The following is a 17,080-nucleotide window of genomic DNA, read 5'->3' as shown; positions in this document are numbered from 1 at the left end:
CTCCCCAGCTCTTGCCTCTCCACCTCCTCCTTGCTCAGCAGCCAACCACGGTGAGTGGACAGTAGATTCAGGAGCTTATTAAAGCTATTGGTGAAATCTCGTGCGCTGCCAAGGGCCGGATAAATGGCCTCAGTGGGCCGCATCCATCCTGCGGGGACCACTGGTTTAGGTTTCACTGAAAATACTATTGAGATATTGGATTACAACAGAACCCAACTTCAATTAATAATCTATTCTAGACCAATACAACACAGAGAACTCTGAAAAAAGTATCTCCTTGTTTGCATGTTAGTTATACAGTAAGAGGAAGTACCGTATATACTTCCAGTTTTAAAAGCTGTAATTCATAGGAATTTGCACAAGTAGCAAGGAACTGTGGCTACACAATGTTTACATCAATAAACGTCATGTTCTAACTGCCAAAATGAAATTTCCTCTTTAGTACTCCTATGGTAATAAATTAAATTTGGTAAGAAGCACAAAGTATTTGTTTCCTAGAATTGTTTCTTGGAATCAACTGAATGTGAAAAAACTGAAATTTAAACAGGTCTACAATTAAACAATGATCAAATCTGAATTATTGTTGCATGAGATTTAAATTCATACAATTTTATAATAGTGGTTGGATTGGGGAGGGAGTACTTTTGTCAAAGTTACAATAAAGTAATAGTTTTCATAGTCATTGAAACCAACATAATATTCGGGAAATACAAACACATATACAAGTGTGTGTGTCTGTGTATAGAAAGAGAGAGGTTGAGACTGTAGCATGTGTATATGTATGTATGTATTTAAACTATAGACATTTATTAACTTTTATCTTACATTATAAAGAGTAGCCTTAAAAGAGCCAAGTTAAAAAACACTAATGCATACAATGAAACTCTTTGGATTTGGAAAATGTATTGTTTATCTTAGGTTTTCTATGTCATATGATTATTCTGCAGCTGCTACTTTATTTTTGCTATTTATTTGTTTCCTTTCTCATATCTTTATTTGCCACAGTCTTCTACTGTATTCTTCCTCTTCCCTTTTCATAGAAGATTAGGCTGTGGTTTATACTAAATATTAGAATATAAACAGATGAAATACAGTACTATGGGGTCTCATTTTTTACAGCGAGGTTGCTTCAAAATTATTTTTCCACCATTAGATATATCAGCAGGACAGACTACAGAAAGGTCACATAACTATGATAAAATATAATATGCTTTTAATAAAGGAAGATCGAACTATTATTCAAACAGTAATATTTTCTGAAAGACATTCATATTCTTAGCATAAGAATAATTAGAGGCCCAACTTAACTAACATTACTAGAATTAAATATAGATAAAGTCATAATAAAAATCATTTAGTTTTAATTCTAATCATCCTAAATATTTAAAACATAAACTCCAGGTATTTCTTTCTCTAGAGTCCTAATATGGCAAGCTTTAATGAATTGTAATGCTTTTTAACAACAGGATATTTATCAACTGTACTTTTTTTGCTTCTAACAGATCCTTCCTTGTAAGTTTCACCATTCAGAGGATAGTTCTGTGAATTATTCATAAAGAAACTAATTTTCCAGACTTTCCTATCTGGGATTTGGCCCCTTAGAAAATAAACACTACATGTTCTTAAGTATCTAAAATAGATTGCTAAAAGGGAAGACTACATTATCAGTTCATTATTGGAGAATATTCATCTATTTCTCATCACATCTTATTCAATGGGCTTGTTCACATGGTAACTCAAGCCACAGCATGTCACCCAAAGTAATTCCTCATAAATTACTGGATTTATAGCAGCGAGCCTTCGTTTTAAGTGGCAATCATTCTTGTCGTATATTTAATTCATCTGAACCCTGTCCCACATGTTACTCAAACCCAGATAGGAGAGTTAAGGAATTACCAACTCCTCTTTCCAGCTCTCAAACAAAGAATCAGAGAGCAGTAGCTATAATTGCAATTCTTCCTGCAATTATCTCCCTTGCTTTTAGTTTAACTGAAGAACAGTTAACATCCCACCATTCTGCACATGACATCCATACCATTTAGAATGGACAGGGACAGATTTAGGTATAAATTAAGCAAGCTACCCTGTTTCCCCGAAAATAAGATGTACCCCGAAAGTAAGGCATGTCAGAGGTTTTTGCAGAATTTGCTAATATAAGGTACCCCCCGAAAATAAGGCGTAGTCAAGTTTACATATGGTACGGTGGAAAAACATACGGTACCATTCAAAGCTGTTCATAGCGGTACCGTAATAATGTGGCGTCCCCTGCTGGCCCCTTCCATCGCTTCATACCGTCCAGTACAGCAGACACAGTCTGCTGCTGTCTCACCGCCATTACAGTCTCCACTACAGTGCGTAGACTCTAGTTCCTCTAATGGCCTGAAGCTGCAATAGCGGGAGTATATTGTTGTACCATATAAGTGCCGTTGTTTGTGTGTGTGGGTGCCGTGCTGACAGGTACCGTACCGTAATCAGTGTACACTTACTTTGGGGGTGTCAGCTTTTCTGCCTGTGAATTTGTCTTATTTGTGAAATATAAAGCACCCCCCGAAAATAAGATGTAGCACAAATTTTGGAGCAAAAATTAATATAAGACAGTGTCTTATTTTCGGGGAAACACGGTATATCTTAGGACCTTGGAGTCTGAAGGAATCTCTTAAAATGTCAAGTTTCCCCCCCATGTTTTACAGTTTTATTCTAATTTCATATCTGAAAGTCTCCTAAATTAAGCCATAACATGATCCTAATCAATTTAGTTTTGCATTCATACCTTCTGTACTGGGCTTTCTCCATGCCACCACAAATTTGTTACGCATCTTACTAACATAAGCTGTGTAACATATGTTGAATTCTACTCAGCCTTATTCTCTGTTAGTACTTGCCAAATATAGCTTCTCATAGCTTAGGGTCTCAACATGTGTAAATCCAGCCTGGGGATGGAGAAGGATTTTTTTAAAAAAACCAAGCCTGAAAAGTGTACCTAGTGACCACTGCAGTGCCTAGGATACCAGGAGAGGGACTGAGCTCTCCTGGGTAGGTCTCTTACTCTTATTTAATTCAAAACCTGGATAGGCATGTTGTATAAACACCCACCCACCATTTAGAAAATGAATAGTAAATGTGGCTTTATTTTCAAACTATCCTTAGATAAACAGAGTTTAATTGACTATGTCGGGGGAATGGTCCTACAATGGTTACCTTATTAAAAATAAACTTAAAAGTCAAAAATCAAAGGCAACTTATTTAACCTGGATTTACACTTTGAATTTTGACCACACAAAATGTTTGCGAAGACTAATGTAGCAATTAAAGTTAAATATTTAAACATTTAAAACCAGAGTATTGATTGTGTATCCCCATTTTTTTTAGTTTTCTGGTAAATTATGGGGGATGTATTAAGAAAATAACTGCAAATATAGGATACCACTGTCTATTACTTTGTTTTCTATAGTAAAGCTCTGCTTCATTGTAAGTCTGAACCTCATCAATAGTCACAATCCATGGCAAACCTTACAGTTGGGAGGAGCTGATAAGAAATTATTTTGATATTTTTTGGGGTGGAAATCTATCTTGAAGAAAGCCTATCTGAATGCTATATTAGATTCCTTCAAAATGTGTTTTAAAAACTCCTTTTATGGTTTTTAAAAATACAAACATACTGTATTTACATTTTAACATTTTAACTTGAGAACCATTACTGATCCACTGCAATTTGCATACCGAACAAATAGATCAACAGATGATGCTGTTAATATGGCTCCACACAACATCCTACAACAGTGATGGCAAACCCTTTTCTCCTTGGGTGCTGAAAGAATGTGGGCATACACTATCGCGAGTGCGCGAGTGCTCACACCCATAATTCTATGCCTGAGGAGGGTGAAAACAGCTTCTCCCGCCCTCTGGAGGCCCTCTGGAGGCCGAAAATGGACAGTTTCTCAACTTCTGGTGGGACCAATTGGCTTGTGTTTTGCCCTCCCCAGGCTCCAAAGGCTTCTCTGGAGCCGAAGAAAGGTTAAAAACATCCTCACCCATCCACCCAGAGGCTCTCTGGAAGTGAAAAACACCTTCCCAGAGCCTCTGTGTGAGCCAAAAATCAGCTGGCCGGCACACACATGCACGTTGGAGCTGAGCTAGGGCAACAGCCTGCGTGCCAGCAGATATTGCTCCACGTGCCATCTGTGGCACCCGTACCATAGGTTTGCCATCACTGTCCTACAACATCTTGAATCTCCAAAGACCTACACTAGGGTCCTCTTTGTAGACTGTAGTTCAGCATTCAACACCATCATACAGGACATTCTTCTAACTAAACTAAATCAGTTAGCGGCACCTGAACACACTTGCAAGTAGATCACAAGCTTCCTAACAGACAGGAAGCAGCAGGTGAAGCTAGGCAAAATCACATCAGAGACCTGTACAATTAGCACTGGGCCTCCCCAAGGCTGGGTACTCTCAACACTTCTCTTCTCTTTATATACCAATGACTGCAATTCAAATAATCCATCTGTTAAATTACTAAAGTTTGCAGATGATACAACAGTGATGGGTCTCATACAAGGCAACGATGAAACTGCATACCAAAGGGAGCCTTGTGGTGCAACCGGAACTGAACACACTTAAAACCGTAGAAATGGCGGTAGACATTAGGAGAAATCCTCCCATCCTACCAGCTCTTACAATACTAGACAACACAGTATCAACAGTAGAGACCTTCAAATTTCAAGGTTCTATCATATCTTAAGATCTAAAATGGTCACCTAACATCAAAAACATCATCAATGTTCTTTCTGCGCCAACTCAGGAAGCTCAAACTGCCCAAGGAGCTGCTGATACAGTTCTACAGAATTATTGAGTCTGTCATCTGCACCTCTATGACTGTCTGGTTTGGTTCTGTAACCCAACAGGACCGACACAGACTTCATAGGATAATCAGAACTGCAGAAAAAAAACAATTGCTGCCAACCTGCCTTCCATTGAGGACCTGTATACTGCACAAGTGAAAGAGGGCTGTGAAAATATTTACTGATCCTTCACATCCTGGACATATACTGTTTCAACTCCTACCCTCAAAACATCGCTATTCAAATGACTGGTTTTATTTGGAAAAAGGAAAGTTAAACAGATAAATAAAGTATACCGTATATGTTCAACAATAAATTATTCAACAAAGTTTTTATCTCATTTCATTTAAATTTCTGACACACAATTAATTTTTCATATTCAAAACTTTTCAAGGAGAGACTAGTGTAGGCTGCAAAAAACAAAAAAACTCACACGACAGCAAAATGTTTTCCACCATTAATGGTCATTTGTATTTCTGCAGTCAAATACAGTAACCCTATACAGTGATCCCTCGATTTTCGCGGCTTCAAACTTTGCAAAACGCTATACCACGGTTTTAAAAAAAATATTAATTAAAAAATACTCCACGGTTTTTTTGCTATACCACGGTTTTTCCCACCCGATGAGGTCATACATCATCACCAAGAGTCACTTCTCTGTCTCTTTCTCTTTCTTTCCTGTCATTCTCTGCTTCAATCATTTTCTCATTTCTCTTTTTTTCTCCCCTTTTTTCTATCATTTCTCTCTCTTTTCCTTCCACTCTTCTCTCTCTCTCTTTCTTCCTCTCTCTCACTCTCTTCCTTCCTTTCTCATCTTTCTTTCTTTCTCTCTTTCTCTATCTTGCTTCTTCCTCTCTCACACTCTCTTCCTCCCTCTCTCATCTCTTTCTTTCTTTCCTTCTCTCTCTTTCTCTATCTCTCCCCCTCTTGCTCTCGAGCGGCGAGCGAGCGGCTGGGCGAACGGCGGGTGGCCGGGCGAATGGCGGGCGAACAGCGGGCGAGCGGCCGGGCAGGCGAACGGGCGAGCGGCGAGCAAGTGGCCGGGCGAACGGTGGGTGGCCGGGCGAACAACGGGCAAACGGCGGGCAGGTGGGTGAGCAGCGAACGGGCAGGCGAACGGCGGGCGGGCGGGTGCTGGGGGGGCGGGGGCAGCCGACATTCAAAGCAATCTTTGTCGGCTTCCGCACTTTCGTCGCTCCCTGCCCTAATTTCAAGCCCGGCTCCTTGTGCTGCCTTGAAAAAGGGTGCGTGGGGGTGGTTTTTGGCTGTCCATAGCCAAAAATGGTGTTTTTACTTCCGCGCCGATATATCGCGGAAAATCGATTTTTGCGGGAGGTCTTGGAACGTAACCCCCGCAAAAATGGATGGATCACTGTAATACAGTATTCATTATATATTGCTCCAATTACTGTATTAAAGAGAAGATACGGAAATGTTATTACTCACCTTGAATACCTCAGAGAAGAAACCAGATCCTATTTTCTCACAAGAGAAGTCATCAAGTCTTGTAAGTCTTGAAAAGGCACTTATCAAGGCTTTATATGAAGAAGTCCAAACTCTGCCCATCTGCGACATGGTCCCATCACTTCCGCCACCTCCATCGAAGTCTTCAATGCGCTCCAAATGTGGTGGGAATCCTGCTATTGAATTTCGCTTACTTCGATCCATTTTGTAAAAACAATCCTTTAGAAGAGCATCTTTCACATCTTAAGTAGTCGATCTCTGTTTCTTTCCTCTGGACGAATACTAAAAATGAAAAATATATCAATGTATCATTTTCTTTTTCTAAACTTCTCTTTATTTTTTTTTAAAATAATGTGTGTAATTTACATGGGGCAAATTAAGATGAAAAGAAAAAAAAGATTATTCAAGACTTTTAATCAAATAATAAATGAGTCCAGGAGACCAAAGGAGGTGGCCACAAAAATTATTTTTTTCCATTTAGATAACAATTAGTAAACTGTTGTGGCTAGTGGAGATATGGAATAATTTCATTCACAACTAGCATTTGTACAATATGTTAAAGTCTTAAACTGTTGTGGCTAGTAGAGATATGGAATAATTTCATCCACAACTAGCATTTGTACAAAATGTTAAAGTCTTAAACTGTTGTGGCTAGTGGAGATATGGAATAATTTCATCCACAACTAGCATTTGTACAAAATGTTAAAGTCTTTGCTAAACATTTGTCCTCGATCCACAGCTGACATTAGAGAAACATCTTTCAGCTGTGGCGAGGGGGGCGTTTGCCCAGGTTCGCCTTGTGCACCAGTTGCGACCCTACTTGGACCGGGAGTCACTGCTCACAGTCACTCATGCCCTCATCACCTCGAGGCTCGACTACTGTAATGCTCTCTACATAGGGCTACCTTTGAAAAGTGTTCGGAAACTTCAGATCGTGCAGAATGCAGCTGCGAGAGCAATCATGGGCTTCCCTAAGTATGCCCATGTTACTCCAACACTCTGCAGTCTGCATTGGTTGCCGATCAGTTTCCGGTCACAATTCAAAGTGTTGGTTATGACCTATAAAGCCCTTCATGGCACCGGACCAGATTACCTCAGGGACCGCCTTCTGCTGCATGAATCCCAGAGACCAGTTAGGTCCCACAGAGTGGATCTTCTCCGGGTCCCGTCAACTAAGCAATGTCGCCTGGCGGGACCCAGGGGAAGAGCCTTCTCTGTGGCGGCCCCAGCCCTCTGGAACCAACTCCCCCCAGAGATTAGAACGGCCCCCACCCTCCTTGCCTTTTGTAAACAACTTAAAACCCACCTCTGCCACCAGGCATGGGGGAATTGAGATCCTCTTTCCCCCTAGGCCTTTACAATTCTATGCATGGTATGTATGTATGTATGTATGTTTGGTTTTTATATTAATTGATTTTTAATCATCAATACCAAATTACTATTGTACACTGTTTTATTGCCGCTGTTAGCCGCCCCGAGTCTCTGGAGAGGGGCGGCATACAAATCCAATCAATCAATCAATCAATCAATAAATAAATAAATAAATAAATAAATAAATAAGACTGTCAAGCAATTGACAAGAGTTAATTCAACAATTAAAAATAGTGATTGATTTTATTCCACAATATTTTAGATCAGCCTAATTTTCCATCTGAATTGTCCTGTCAATTGGCTATCAATTATCTATATTGCATAGTAGCTTAGTGGAAATTCATTATAAACAGTTTCAGAATACAAATACTTCATCTCAGTTACCAAAAAAATGCCAGAACATAGTAATTTGCCCAGGTATTCCCTCTTTAGAGGGAGTTCAGATATGTGCTTTCCCTCAGCCAAAATATTTTAAGTAAGAACCATTTTAGTGCACATACCCATATACTGTATACAGTAATTCATTTATTCTTGCAGTACTGCCAGAAATATGCAGGTTTTAATTACTATAATCAAAAACCATGTCAGAGGAGTGCAATTGCCAGTATTTCTGTATGGCTTTTCACTAACAAGGTAGTCATTTTTTCTGACATGTATGTTTCTTTAAAGAAACAAAATTCATCCATTCCCCTTACACCAGGGTTCAGGAACTTTAAACACTCAAATAGCCATTTGAACCCATTTCCCACCAAAAAGAAAACAGCAGGAGCCACAAAAACCTTTTGACATCTAAAATGAAAATAACCCTGCATGTATCGTTTTTACCTTTATGCTACGTTTTAAAAAACTATAGTGTGTTGCATTTATGACATCAACGACCTGCTACAGAGAAAACACGTTTTTATTGCTGCATGCAACAAAAATATGAACTCCGAAAAAAATGGGTCAAAAAGCTCAATAAATCACGTGCAGGCGGATGTAACACTGCCAGTTATGACGCATATTTTGAGCAACAGGGAGCCGCAGCAGAGGGATGAATGAGCCGCATGTGGCTCCAGAGCCACAGGTTGCAGACCCCTGCCTTACACTACCAGAACAGAGATGGCATTTGAATCATACAGTGTGTATCCATCACTAGTGAGGGTATTCCAGAGATGCTGGGACAACAATTCTCAGAATTGCTTATGCTGGCAGAGAACTATAGCCTCAACACAGATAGTCCTCAACTTACAACAGTTTGCTTAGTGACCGTTCAAAGTTACAACAGCACTGAAAAAAGTGACATGACCATTTTTCATATTTATTCCCATTGGTCATGTGATTTACATTTGGATGCTTGACAACTGTCCCACATTTATGAGGATTGCACTGTCCCAGGGTCATGTGATCACATTTTGCAACCTGACAAGCAAAGTCAATCAGATTCACTTAACAACCGATTTAACAACTGCAGTAATACATTTAGCAAACGTGGCAAGGAAAGTTGTAAACTGGAGCAAAACTCACAACAAGTTTCTTAGCAACGTAAATTTTGGCCTCAATTCTGGTTGCAAATTGAGGACTACCTATACATTTGAATTGAAGGGTTATCACTAAATTGAATTTACAGCAATATCTTGTTGATAGTGTTCAAAATTATCAGTAGTGTGTATTTGTATTGATTTAAAATTGTTTTCCTAATAGTTCTCACCATAAGAAACTGGATATGAATTGTTAGATGTGAAGTTATTTCCCCATTTTAATAACAATGTGTTGAATATGGGCCCTCATTTATCACAAAGTTGTTGGAAAGAAGAATTATCACTTCCTAAAGTCTCTTGAAGGAAAGGATAGCAAAATATAATAAGGAAAACAATTACTGCACACTGTTGTTTGATCAGCTTGTTCAAATATGACTTCATACTTATACGATGACAGTGCACTTAGAGGTGTTCAATTCAATGAAATTACCAAGTCATCAAAAGTATAAAGTTAATTAGCCCAAGAAATAGTTACAGAGATAGCCAGATCAAAGCACGATGAAATAATTTTGAAACAAAGTCTGTAGTCCGATTTAGATGACTGAAACATGAAAGTTCAGGTTACAAGTAAGGCAAGGCCAGAAAAACTAGAATTCAAAGCTAAGAACTGAAGAAATGACTATTTCAGCAACTACCAAACTTTAGCTTGTTTAAAGAACTCTACCCAGGTGTCAGATGTAAATAATTAGTGTCCTTCTCAAGGTCTCCTCTTGTTTTGCAACAAAATACATTGGGAGAGAAATCTCCAATTGATTCAGATGGAAATTTCTTCATTGCAGATGAATCCCAGACTCACCCCAAATTTCTTGTATAGTATAGCCAGACTCTAATATCTCAAGCACTATGAACTTCCTGGCTAGCATCAGTTTTGACATCAGACTTGAAGAAGAAAATGAATATGGTCTAAATAGAAAAAGAGAATGTAGGTATTCTCTAGATCAGCGGTCTCCAAACTTGGTCACTTTAAGACTTGTGGACTTCAACTCCCATAATTCCCCAGACAACAAAGCTTTTTATTTATTTATACAGCAAAGCTGGCCGGGGAATTCTGGGAGTTGAAGTCCACAAGTCTTAAAGTGACCACGTTTGGTGACCCCTGCTCTAGATTCTAGAATACTTTGTAGAAGATTCAGCACATGTGAACCTGATGCTGTATCATTGTACCACTTCACAGGAAATAAAAGTAAATGATTTTCTACACTTCATGAAATTCTTGACTATGGCTAAGTGATAAATCAAACCAATTTGATCTTCTCTGACACTTCTTTTAATTTAATTTTTCAAACTACTAGCTTGATCTTCATAAAAAATGTAGGACTTCCCTTATAAGAAAATAAGGTTTACACAGCAAAATGTTGCAACACTAGAAAACTAAATTTTAGCTTGGTAGAGTGATATAATACTTTCATTTTTACAACTAATTATAATATTCTAGAAAATCATAAAAGCATGAATTTAGTCAGTCATTTCTTAATTTTTAATTTTTATATTTATCCTTTTTCATTAAAAACATACAAATTTTCCAAAAGTTCCATCTGTAATTTATAAAATACCCTAAATGTAATATACTAAAAGTCTTAGCAATCTGTATACTTTTCCAGAAATACTCAGGGCCTTCTCCGGGTCCCGTCGACTAAACAATGTCGGCTGGCGGGACCCAGGGGAAGAGCCTTCTCTGTGGCGGCCCCAACCCTCTGGAACCAGCTCCCCCTGGAGATTAGGATTGCCCCCACCCTCCTTGCCTTTTGTAAACCCCTTAAAACCCACCTCTGCCGTCAGGCATGGGGGAACTGAGATATCTCCCCTTGCCTATGTAGTTTTATGTATGGTATGTTGTATGCATGGTTTTTAAACAATGGGGGTTTTAGACTTTTAATGTTAGATTTATTATTATAGACTTTTAATATTAGATTTGTCATTGTATACTGTTTTTATCACTGTTGTGAGCCGCCCTGAGTCTGCAGAGAGGGGCGGCATACAAATTTAATAAATAAATAAATAAATAAATAAATTTTATTTTATAAATTGGGAATTCTTAGCAGCGTCTATTAAAATATATTGCACTTTTTTTTTTGCACCTGTCAACACCATACACTCTTTTCAACATGGGAAAATGCAGTTTTAGTGCTAACTGGGGATTAGAACTCTGTGTCATGATGAAGCTGAAAAAAGCTTTTAGGTCAAGAATTGAAAAGAGCATCAGGTTGGGAAAATATTTTAGAGTACTGATCAATTACGTTTTAACTATGAAACTAGTCCAAATATTTGATCTTATTTTATCAACTTAAAGACAGCAATAGTTTATGAAGTTATTTATGAAAAGTAAATCAGACATGTCTGAAATCAGATGATCACAAATTCACATTTATCAGCCTATGTAGCCTTGTCTAAAAATAATGGCACCTGTTGTCTAACAATACTGAAAAGCATCCAACAGGCATGAAAGCTGCTTCCCTCCTGAAATAATGCTTGTATTCCTATGAAGAGAGATTTTTTTTTAATATACAAGAGATACTTCTACCAATTATATACACAAAAAGCACATTAGGCTGCCGTATTGGGAGAACATTATAGAAGCAGCAGACTACAGTAATTTAAAGGACCTCAAAATAGATGCACAAATAAATCCCTGTGCAACATAAAGGGGACAAAAGGAAACTACTTCCAATTAACATTCAGCTTTTCCATTCAGGACCTACTATCTTATCTATACTGAATAAAAACCCTAAGTTGAAGCCACAAATTTTAAAGACTCAGTGACACTTAATAGTTTATTTATTATTTATACATACTCAATTATTAAGTACTTTAATTAATTAAATTAATTATTAAACACTTTAAAGTATCCACTCTATAATTTCAAAACACCTACTGAAGCAAGCTCTATTTAATAACACACAATAAGATTTAGTGGTTCTTAAATGAGGAGGTAGCCAAGCAAAACATTTACTGTGTGCAACAGATACAGATAAGAGAGAGAAAGAGAGACAGGGAGGGAGAGAGGGAAAGTTAAAGAAGTTATTATTTTGCCTATCCTCAACAGCCTCCATCCAGGTGGGCAGATAACTCCCATCTTTGACTGGGAATCTCTTTTAAGGCACAAAGTAGGGGCCGATGACCAGTTACATAAAGTTCTGCTAACAGTGGTTCTCATCCTTCCTAATGCCGCGACCCCTTAATACAGGTCCTTATGTTGTGGTGACCCCCAGTCATAAGTCCAGTGCCAATTCTCCCAACAGAGCTTTAAGGTGATTAGCAGGAAGGTCAGAGGGACACCCCCACTATAAACGTCCAATTGTTCAGATTGTAAAAATACGTTCCGAGGCACCAGAAGAGAACACCATGGGAAATTTGTCTTTTCCCAGGGTCTTAGGCAACCCCTATGAAACAGGTCATTCGACCCCCAAAGCGGTCCCGATCCCCAAGTTGAGAACCACAGTCAGCTAAAGTACAGTACCTCTATATCCCTATACAGGGGTGGAAACTAAACAAGGAGAGAAGTAACTTAGAACTACTGTAAGGAGAAATTTCCAGACAGTCAGAACGGTTGATCAGTGGAACAACTTGCCTCCAGAAGTGGTGAATGCCCTGACACTGGAAGTTTTTAAGCAGATGTTGGATAACCATCTGTCTAAAGTAATGTAGGGTTTCCTGCCGAGTTGGACTAGAAGACCTCCAAAGTCCCTTCCAACTCTGTATTATTATTATTATTATTATTATTATTATTATTATTATTATTATTATTATTATACATGTTCTCTTCAGAACATTGACATAGCTATCTCTAGAAACTATAGGTCAGAGAGGTCTTCAAACTTGGCAACTTTTAAGACTTGTGGACTTCAACTCCCAGAATTCTCCAGCCAGCAGAGCTGGCTGGAGAATTCTGGGAGTTGAAGTCCACAAGTCTTAAAAGTTGCCAAGTTTGGGGACCGACCCCTGCTATAGGCAAATGCGTGTTGCCCTCCAGGAAGTCACCCGGATCCTCACGCCTCTGTGTAAACGTCGGCATGCAAAACTTACGGGAGGCGCGCGCGAGCACCTTACAGGCTCAGAGTCCACCCAGCCCCGTTTGCTTTTTCGCCTTTGGCTTGCACCCCTTGGGAAAGACCCCCACCCTCTCCCTCCGCCTCGACATATACCGGCGTACCGCCTTTACCTGCTTCGAAGAGGTAGAAGAGGGGCGGCGCGTCCCGCGCTCCAAGGGACAGCAGCTCATTATTCCCGGGCCTTCCAAGGAGGCGAGTGTGGAAGCGCGACTACGACCGGGGTCAACGCTCTAATAACGCTCCGCGGCCAATATACCCCAGGCGGGGTAATAATGGGACGCGGAAGGGAGCAACCGGTCGCTTTCCAGAAGAACCAGTTTTTACGCGAATCTGGGCCGCAGCAGCAAACGAGGGCTTTTGGTCCTCCCCCCGCTCCGTCCCCCGCCTAGCCCGCAGCACCGAGAAAAGGGAAAAAAACACGGGCGCGCGCCCAGCTGAGCCCCGCGTACATTACAAGCCCCAAAGTAAATCGCCAGAGCCTGGCGGGAGGCCACCACAGGGCGAAGAAAGGGGCGGGACCCGCCTGCGGATTTCCACCAATCGGCAACGCTCCTTGCTAGGATGGGCAGCGAGTGTAGCTAATCGGATGGTCAATTGACAAACACACACACACACGGCCGCTGTCCGCGCCTCCTCTTTGGTTAAAGGGGCGAGGGGAGGTTTTGAGTGGCAGGTCAAGGTTTTTTACTTTTTACTTCAGCGCAACGACAGTTCCGAGCGAAAGGGCGGGACGAAGAGAGAGAGCGAGAGCTGGTGTGGTCCCGATTGAAGGCGGGTGAGGAGCGCTGCGGAATGTCGAGCCAATGAGAATAAAGTTGGCCAGGGAAAGCGAGAGGTGAAAGAATTCTACGTTGTTTGCACAAGGAGGGAAGAAATTCAGCTGTCAACCCAGGCAGAGTTGTTTGCTGCAAAAGGCAGTAACTTCCTAAAATTTGCTTGCACGGAGTCTTTTGATATTGCAACAGGCTACAGTGTTGCACGCCAGCACGCACTAATAACAACTACTAATCGTTTTGGGGAAAGGATATAATTCATGAAAAGTCCCCTGTGTGTCCCATGAACAACAAGCAAGCAACATTACCACAGGACAGCTTCCTTTTTACTAAAACCCTAGTTACTGGGGAAATGTCCTTAACCATATGATTAACCTTCTGGCACTATTACACTGCTAACCAGAGCTTACAAAACATTTGTTAGTTAGACCAATTCTGGAATACAGCTCACCTGTCTGGAACCCGCATTAATATAATCGAGAGAGTCCAGAAATATTTCACCAGAAGAGTCCTTGGCTCCTGTGCTTGCAACAAAATACCTTATTCATGTTTTCCCAATAAAAATATAGTCTTTATTGAGAGTAAATGGGGAAGGAGTACATAAAATAAAAGGACTGTACAGGTACACATATAAATGTATAAGAACTTTTAAAATACTTTAGTAGATTATTACATATTTAGGAAAGATAAGAGGAGAGGAGGAGAAGAGAAGGAAAGAAAGAAGAGAAAAAGGAAAAACAGAAAAAGAAAAGCAAATTCGTATCTATAAATGTGTAAGAAGTTGTGCTCGTTATCAACCCATGTGTTGACTATATTGATCTACAGCTTCTAGATTTGTTACTATCAGTGTTCTTGATGGTTGTACAGTTTTCATATTTAATTTGGATTAGTTCTCCGTAGGTTATCGTTTTGAGTATTATTCCACCAGACTTGAAATATTTGGATTAGACCATTTACAACCAGGTCGCCTCTGATCAGATCTAAATGTAGTTCATAAAATCATATACCACAATGTCCTGACTGTTAATGACTACTTCACCTTCAACCACAGCAATACATGAGCATGTAATAGATTCAAACTAAACGTAAACTGCTCCAAACTCGACTGCAGAAAATATGACTTCAGCAATAGAGTGATCAATGCCTGGGATGCACTTCCTGACTGTGGTTTCTTCTCCAAACCCCCAAAACTTTAACTTTAGTTTAGACTATCTACAATCGACCTCTCCCTGTTTCAAGAGGTCTGTAAGGGGTGTCCTCTTTTATCATTCCTTTTTCTTATGTTACACAAACAACTACTATCTTATACATGTTAGGTAGGTAGGTAGGTAGGTAGGTAGATAGGTAGGTAGGTAGATAGATAGATAGATAGATAGATAGATAGATAGATAGATAGATAGATAGATAGATAGATAGATGATTTAGCTTCCTTGATGTCTTCAAACTATGAATGTCTTTCCATTGCTTTTACAGAGCAATTAGCCACGGTGCAAAAAGGATATTGAAACTCTAGAAAAAGTGCAGAGAAGAGCGACAAAGATTATTAGGGGACTGGAAGCTAAAACATATGAAGAACCGTTGCAGAAACTGGGCATGGTTAGTTTAATGAAAAGAAGGAATGGGACATGATAGCAGTTCCAATATCTCAGGGGTTGCCACAAAGAAGAAGGAGTCAACCTATTCTCCAAAGCATCTGAGGGTAGAACAAGAAGCAATGGGTGGAAACTAAACAAGGAGAGAAGAAACTTAGAACTAAGGAGAAATTTCCTGACAGTCAGAACAGTTAATCAGGGGAACAGCTTGCCTCCAGGACATTTTTAAGCAGATGTTGGATAACCATCTGTCTGAAGTAGTGTAGGGTTTCATGCCTAAGCAGGGGGTTGGACTAGAAGACCTCCAAGGTCCCTTCCAACTCTGTTGTTATTGCATTGGGGCATTTAAGGAGCAGGGTTCATTTAATCCAAGGAGCTACATGCCAAGGGAAGTTTTCTCATGAAAAGGTTTTTGTTATAGTGGTGTACATTAAGATTTCCATACTGAATCATATTTAAATAAAGGGTCTAATGCTTTGTCAAAATAACTAAATGTGTGTCACACCATCACAAGGCAAGCTCAGCCCTTATTATAAGTGTGTACAATATCACAGAATATGTGTAAAAAGGATGGAGTTTGGGCAACAGTGTCATAATACTTGTTTCACCATTTATATCCCCTTGACTACTGACAGGACCCTTCTATGTGAGATGAAGTCAGGAGACCTGTTGTAGGTGTGACTACAAACATGGTTTTGGCATGATGAAATGTGTGGGTGTATGCATTCCTCTGACTGTTGCAGCCTCTGCAGGAGCCATTGGTCTCCTGATAAATTACTCTCTCAGATTAATGCTTTATTTCCTGAATTGCTTTCATTTACATCACCATCCCATGTCTGCTTTTCAGAAAACATTTTATACAGCTTCTCATTGTGTTTGTGTGTGTGTTCAAAATAATCTTAAATAAAACTTTATTTTTAGTTGGTTTCTCCAGCCTTAAGAATGTTTATTTTATTTTATTTATTTATTCATTCATTTGTCCAATACACAATACATATGGAAGAGAATAGACATGAAGTACGGTAATATATGTAAAGATAATATGTAAAAATAGAGGAGAAGATATGTGAAAGGAAGAAAATATATATCATATATGAGATAAAGGAAAGACAATTGGACAGGGGACGAAGGGCACACTAGTGCTTATTTGTTTGTGAGAAAATTGACAATTTTGATAATAAATGAAAAGCTGGAGGGATGGGGGGACATTTTTTTTTTTTGCAGACTGAAAGAAAGAAAAATCCTTGAAAACCCTTGATTTAACCTGACAGGTAGCCCGCTTATTGCCCATAATGCAGTACAGTTACTTCTAAGAAAGTACCTCTTGGCATTGCACCAAGTCTAAATGTATAGCACTTTCATATTTCTGCCATTAGAACTAACCATTGGAAGAAATTGTGTGATTTTATTGATTGGAATATTGGCAGTTTCTCAGCACAAGCAAAATCCTTTCAGCTGTCAAATCTT

The 17,080-nt window shown here is 39.4% G+C and overlaps 1 protein-coding gene across 1 annotated transcript in view; it reads right to left on the bottom strand.

Moving 5' to 3' along the window:
• TESK2 (testis associated actin remodelling kinase 2) overlaps positions 1–13,750 on the bottom strand; it is a 72,588-nt gene extending 58,838 nt beyond the window's left edge. The window contains exons 1-2 of the mRNA XM_070744997.1: positions 13,359–13,750; positions 6,291–6,590 (exon numbers count right to left, since the gene is read on the bottom strand). Coding sequence (XP_070601098.1) covers positions 6,291–6,512 — 222 coding nt within the window. The 5' untranslated portion in view covers positions 6,513–6,590; positions 13,359–13,750. The remainder of the gene's footprint in view (positions 1–6,290; positions 6,591–13,358) is intronic.
• Between the last annotated feature and the right edge of the window lie 3,330 nt (positions 13,751–17,080).

Source organism: Erythrolamprus reginae, chromosome 3 (genome assembly GCF_031021105.1).
Source record: "Erythrolamprus reginae isolate rEryReg1 chromosome 3, rEryReg1.hap1, whole genome shotgun sequence".
Lineage (NCBI taxonomy): Eukaryota > Metazoa > Chordata > Lepidosauria > Squamata > Dipsadidae > Erythrolamprus > Erythrolamprus reginae.
Note: the sequence above shows the minus strand (reverse complement) of the source record. Positions and strands in the feature narration are given on the sequence as shown.